The sequence below is a fragment of the Chrysochloris asiatica genome, unplaced genomic scaffold, assembly GCF_000296735.1.
Source record: "Chrysochloris asiatica unplaced genomic scaffold, ChrAsi1.0 scaffold00025, whole genome shotgun sequence".
Lineage (NCBI taxonomy): Eukaryota > Metazoa > Chordata > Mammalia > Afrosoricida > Chrysochloridae > Chrysochloris > Chrysochloris asiatica.
Window position 1 is genome coordinate 10354433 of NW_006408543.1, and position 6434 is coordinate 10360866.

Here is a 6434-nt window from a genome sequence, read left to right on the forward strand (position 1 = left end):
ACAATACTTGTCTTTGGAGAACGAGCCTCACGGATACTTGGTCCATCAGGTTGGTTCAGTGTAACATACGAACGTCTAGAGGTCTAGCACATGCACCATTGTTAACTACCAGGGATGGAAGGCTAAAAAAACAAGATCCTAGAAGATGAAATTCAAGTCATTTTAACAGCTTTTTCTTTTATAACATCAAGGTCTATTTCGATATCTCAGTGACTAAACAAGTTTGGGTTACTAAGGAATCCGCTTCATAGCTAACACTTTGAGACCACAGAGTTAACATTGGATTACATACACCTTACAACAAATGTTATCTCCATCTGTTAAATAAGCCAACGTGGAACAGGACAACTAGCTCTGCCTTTAGTTCCTAAAGGACCATAGGAGCACACTTAGAAGTAGAAAGAAATCTTAGCTTGCCCCCCCTTAGTGTCACGCCATCCAAGTTTTTAAAATGTTAACAAAACTTAAATACAATTCTTGAAAATATATTGTCAGAGGGAATGAAGAAAAAGTATTGAACTCGTGGATGCCTCAGGACGAATTAGTCAACTTCCTCCATGCGTGAAGTGTCGTCATCTCCTTCGAGGGGCGGCATCTCTTCAGTGACAGCTGTGCTGGTCTCGTCAGCAGTGGGGTCATCTTCATCAATCCCTTTGGAAGCAAAATCCTAATTAGGCTCATCTCTACAAACCAATCCAAGTGGGACAAGTATAAGGGGGTCCTAAATTTCATGGAAAAACAGTGCAAAGGGAATGGAATTTCCCTACAAACTTAGAGGCCCCTTGGCACAGCTTACCCTCTTGTGGCTAACTCTTCCAGCCCAGGACTCCCTCCTCTCAGTCCCCTGAGCCCGGGGCAACCTAACCACCCCCACCCTGCCCCCGCTGTGTTCCAAACAGCAACATGACCCACTCTGCAGAGGCCCAGTTCCCATTTCTCTAGCTTATCAGGACAAAGCTTACCCAGACCGAGTTTGATCATCCTGTAGATCCTGTTAGCATGTGTCTGGGGATCTTCTAGACTAAAGCCTGAAGACAGCAGTGCGGTCTCATAGAGCAAGATGACCAGGTCCTTCACAGACTTGTCGTTCTTGTCAGCCTCGGCCTTTTGCCGCAAGGTCTCGATGATGGAGTGGTCAGGGTTTACCTCCAGGTGCTTCTTGGCGGCCATGTAGCCCATTGTCGAGTTGTCTCTCAAGGCCTGAGCCTTCATGATTCTTTCCATGTTGGCCGTCCAGCCGTATGTGCTCGTGACGATGCAGCACGGGGATGTGACCAACCGATTGGACACCACCACCTGTAAGCCGACAGCTCTTGTGGTGAGCAGGCCTAGACAGAGTCTAACTCTTCAGCTTTAACCAGCTCTACTGTGAATGAAACCTAAGGAGTGCAACTTTTCACAGTACTGACGGATCAGGCCGAGTGAGTGGGGTCCACCAAGGGGGCTGCAATCCGTGTCACAAAGCACGTGCAGGACCCAGTGAACGGAAACCCTATTTACTCTTTAAACTCTCATCCAAATCGCTCACCCACACACATAAGATTGGATAAAAGAAGCATGTATTAATGGGTCCAATAATATAATTTTCAAATTTATTGCACAACTATGTTAAAGCTTTCTGCCACCCCCCGCCCCCCTTTGGAGTGTGTCAACACAATATTCATCAACAATCACAAAGGACTGAGTTTTGTGCATGTGTGGAAGGAGCGCTCGCACATATGGCTGAAGCTTGAAAGAACATTTAGAGACACGAATTAGAGAAGGGCAGCAGACACAGATTCCATTCACTTACCTTTTCTACTTTTTTCTCCAAGATGTCTTTCATGATTTTGCAGAGGTTTTCAAACTTTGTTTTCTTCTCTTCTTGTTTCTTTTTCTCCTCTTCATCTTCTGGAAGTTCCAAGCCCTCTTTGGTGACGGACACTAACGTCTTCCCCTCAAATTCCTTCAGCTGTTGGACACAGTACTCATCGATGGGCTCTATCATGTAGATCACCTCCAAGCCGTGCTTCCGGAGACGCTCCACAAAGGCTGAGTTTGCAACTTGGTCCTTGGTTTCACCTGGATGAGCATAAACCCAGTTATAACTTGATGGGTCTTACAATCTAGCCCAATTAAATACTTATTAATGGTCCAAACCCGCAGACAATGGCTAGCTCAGGGACTGAGCGTCTTTTACACAACCAACACCAAGCACGCGTATTTGCATGTGGTGCCGCTGTGTTGAAGCACAGCCATGAGGATGGGCCCCACCTCTCTACTAGTGGTTACCAGTGATGTAGTAGATGTGCTTCTGGTTTTCCTTCATTCTGGTGCAGTAGTCCTTGAGAGACACCATCTCATCGCCAGACGCAGATGTGTAATAGCGCAACAGCTCTGAAAGCTTCTTCCGGTTTTGAGAGTCTTCGTGTATCCCAAGCTAAAAAAAGAACATTTTGCTTTAAGATGACTTTTTCTACATTTAAAAAAATAGAAATGCACTTAAAAAATATGGAAAGCTAGTTTGAAAACTGCCACTAGGTGGTCAAGTGTTTACAAACCTTTATGTTTTTAGAAAACTGCTCATAAAACTTTTTGTAGTTCTCTTTATCTTCCGCCAGTTCGGTGAAGAGTTCCAAGCACTTTTTGACCAAATTCTTTCTGATAACTTTCAAAATTTTGCTTTGTTGCAACATCTCCCGAGAAATATTTAAAGGGAGGTCCTCAGAGTCCACCACGCCACGAATGAAATCTGAACAAATAAAAAGACCAAATACACTCAAAGTTAACTCCAGTAACAACACACAGAAGAACAATTCCCCTCCTCCACACGTTAGATTAAATCTTAAGTTTCAGAACTTGGACCTGAAGTCACCTCCTTGGACACCTTCACGGCCAGCCGTACTCACTGAGATACTCCGGGATCAGCTCCTCACAGTTGTCCATGATGAAGACCCTGCGCACGTACAACTTAATGTTGTTCTTTTTCTTCCGATTCTCAAACAGGTCAAAAGGGGCACGTCTCGGGACAAAGAGAAGGGCCCTGAATTCCAACTGTCCTTCAACTGAGAAATGCTGCAATTAAAACACACACACACACACAAAGTCACACTGTGCCAAAGGATAACTCAAGTTAACTGTCGCTGAAACCAGAGTTGGGGAACAGCACTTTGGGTTAAGGAGGTACCACCTGGGAGAGATGGGCTAGCTTTGAAGTGCTCAGTCCTCACTCACCTTCACAGCCAAATGGTCTTCCCAGTCATTGGTAAGGCTCTTATAGAACTCTCCATACTCTTCATTGGTGATATCATCAGGATTTCTGGTCCAAATAGGCTTAGTTTTGTTGAGAACCTCTTGGTCAATGTACTTTTCCTTGATCTTCTTCTTCTTCTTCTTGTCACCATCCTTCTTTTCTTCTTCTTCTTCATCGGAACCAACATCTTCTATTTCAGGCTTATCATCTGACTCCTTTTCTTCTTTTTCTTTCTCTTCCTCCTTCTCTTCTTTTTCTTCAGCCTCATCATCACTCACTTCTTTATCTCGTTCTTTCTCCACCTAAAAAAAAAGTCAATGAAATCACATCACCTCTGCATTCCAGAACGAAAAATAAAGCCCATGCTAGTCAGCCAAATTGAGAAACACCAAGTAGTTAGAAAGCTTTTCATCAATAGTTGATGCACAACTGCTTAAAAAGCCCAAAGTGCTTTACCAGAACTGAGTAGACTAACTATTGCTTAGTTTCCAAGATAGCCTCAGACTAATCTAGTAAACATTACAGGGACTTACTTAACACATTTCAATAACCCACAGAGGCATCACTCAGCAGCTAGTCTCAGGTCAACATCCATGGTTCTGTGAATAGGTCTTTATGGGAACACGCCTAAATTGCAAACAATAGCATGCTGATCTTTTCACCTTTGTGTTGACTAAGAACCTTTTGTTTCACTTCCAAATAGGTACTCCTCGATGCCCATGCTGCTGCTGCTGGAGGTACTATCACTTGTCTTGCTGTTTGGGAGCCATACTGCACTTAATGGTGGCAATTTTCAAAAGAAAATCCAGGCAGACACTACCAAGCTCAAGGCATATAATATACAAGGTGAGCTGCTGCTGCCTACCAGCTGAAGCTCAGGTTTAAGCTTTTTATACTAGGAAAACATTCCATTAAAATGATGGCAGGCACAGTACAGACATAAACTGGTAAACGGGTAACAGGCCTCTATGACATCGTCCACAACTATTACAGATTACACGGGTGCCCATTCCCTACAAACTTTCGGAAGCCCCCTCTCATTGTGTACTGCACCATCATCGCTCCTGACAGCGCAAGCATTTTGTATAAAAGGCATGAAGTACGTGTTTTGAACAAGAAGCTGTTGCGTTCACTAAGCCTGGTTACAGCCCACTCCCCAATCGGGATTTCTCATCTCTATTACAGCCTGATGGAACCATGGACATATGAGGGGGGTGTCAAAGTTCACGGAAAAATTCCCCTACCTTTTAATTCCATCTCTCACCCCCAAACTTTTTGAAACATCCTCATCTATGAAGTTGATGTTAGCGTATGACCGTATATAAAAACTTACAAAAAGTGTAATGGGATAGCCAATAAACTGAGAGTGTTTCTTCACAATCTCCTTCATTCTTCTTTCCTCCAAGTACTCAGTTTGGTCTTCCTTCAAATGCAGAATAACCTTCGTTCCACGACCCATAGGTTCACCTTAAAGTGATGGGAAACCAATACAATTTCAGTCTTTTAGCTAAACCAAGATTCAAGATTTAAACAGTCAGCCAGAATGAACACAGCTAATCCTGTGAAGCAGGGCACCCTTACTTGGTTGGGGACCAACCCTGTCTTCCTCCACCAATGGCAGTTACTGACTACCTTGTTCTAGACAGATAACCACAAAGCCAAGCACCAGATAAAGTGCTCTCTACAGAGACCAAGTATATGGGGCCAACAGCATTTTTACACACCTATCTCAGATCCCCCTGAAAGTTCAGTGCCTACCTATGTCTGTCCTGACGGTGAAGGAGCCTCCAGCCGAGGACTCCCACGCATACTGCTCATCATCGTTGTGCTTGGTGATCACCGTCACCTTCTCAGCCACCAGATACGCAGAATAAAAGCCCACACCGAACTGGCCAATCATGGAGATGTCTGCGCCAGCCTGCAGCGCTTCCATGAACGCCTTGGTCCCCAACTTGGCGATGGTACCAAGGTTATTGATCAAATCGGCCTTGGTCATGCCGATCCCCGTGTCTACAATGGTGAGGGTTCGGTCCTGTTTGTTGGGAATGAGGTTAATGTGCAGTTCTTTCCCCGAGTCCAGCTTACTGGGGTCCGTCAGACTCTCGTATCGGATTTTGTCCAGGGCCTGTTAGGAAGAGAAACACCACGACCTTGTTAAGACACAACGTCCCCCCCAAGCGTCGTGAAAAACCCAACTGCGGCCCCCACAAGCCAACTCACATCGGAGGAATTGGAGATGAGCTCCCGCAGGAAGATCTCTTTGTTCGAGTAAAAGGTGTTGATGATCAAGGACATCAACTGGGCGATTTCCGCCTGGAAGGCGAACGTCTCCACCTCCTCATCCTCCATGGGCTGATCCTGGACCTGGGTCTCCTCGGGCATCTGCAAGAGGGACGCGCACAGGCACCGATTTGGGGAGGTCGGGGGAATCAGTGATAAACGATGACCTCATTCGGGCCCTAAATGCGAGGCATGCGCGCTCCGGGGGCACAGGGGCGCCCGGCTCCCCGCCAACGGGCGCCGCTCCCTTTGCAGGCCGGGGGGCGACGCCATGACGCCCCCACTGCAGCGCGGCACCATTCGGGGGCCCGGGTCGTCCGGGGCGAAGGGGCCAGCGCTGGACTCCACGGAAAACCCCCGCTCCGCATCCGCACAACCATCCCGAGGCTCCCCAGGCGCCCCCTCACCTTGGAGAAAGGACCGCACAGCTCCGCAGCAAAGCGGCACCAGGACGCAGTAGCAACTGGAGCGCCGCCCCCGCGTCTTCCTTATATAGTGGCGGCCCGCCCAGCGCGCGGCGCCTTTTCTAGAAAGCTCCCGAACCTTCCGGAAGAACCCTCCCTAACCGCCACCGCGGCCGTGCTTCTGCGCCTGCGCGCCGGCCGGGCCCGCCCCTCCCGCGGGAGCTCCACGGGCGAACGGACGCGCGTCTCTAGTGCGCCTGCGCGGCCCGGAAGGCTCGGGAAGGCCTTGGCGCCGGCTCGGTGCACCCCGCCCCACTCCGCCCCGCCCTCCCCAGATCCCTGCGTCCGTCCCGCGCACTCCAAAGGGGGGAGGCGGGGCCCAGAGCTGAGCGCACGTGGTCCTGTTGTAAGGCTGAAATGTTGCTGTAATGTTGTTACTTGCCGTAGAGTCGGCTCATAGCGACCTTGTACAGGGTTTCCAAGGCTGTAAATCTTTAGGGGGGCAGAAAGCCTCATGT

At 48.0% G+C, this 6434-nt stretch overlaps 1 protein-coding gene across 1 annotated transcript; it reads right to left on the reverse strand.

The window, feature by feature from the left end:
- Positions 1 to 480: 480 nt before the first annotated feature.
- Positions 481 to 6107, reverse strand: HSP90AA1 (heat shock protein 90kDa alpha (cytosolic), class A member 1). Its single transcript, XM_006839532.1, has 11 exons — positions 5920 to 6107; positions 5453 to 5614; positions 4991 to 5357; positions 4566 to 4699; positions 3214 to 3534; positions 2889 to 3054; positions 2541 to 2731; positions 2272 to 2419; positions 1793 to 2061; positions 963 to 1296; positions 481 to 651 (listed from the first exon to the last, which is right to left on the reverse strand). Exons 2-11 carry the CDS (start codon positions 5612 to 5614, stop codon positions 542 to 544), a joined length of 2202 nt encoding a protein of 733 aa, XP_006839595.1. The 5' UTR covers positions 5920 to 6107; the 3' UTR covers positions 481 to 541.
- Between the last annotated feature and the right edge of the window lie 327 nt (positions 6108 to 6434).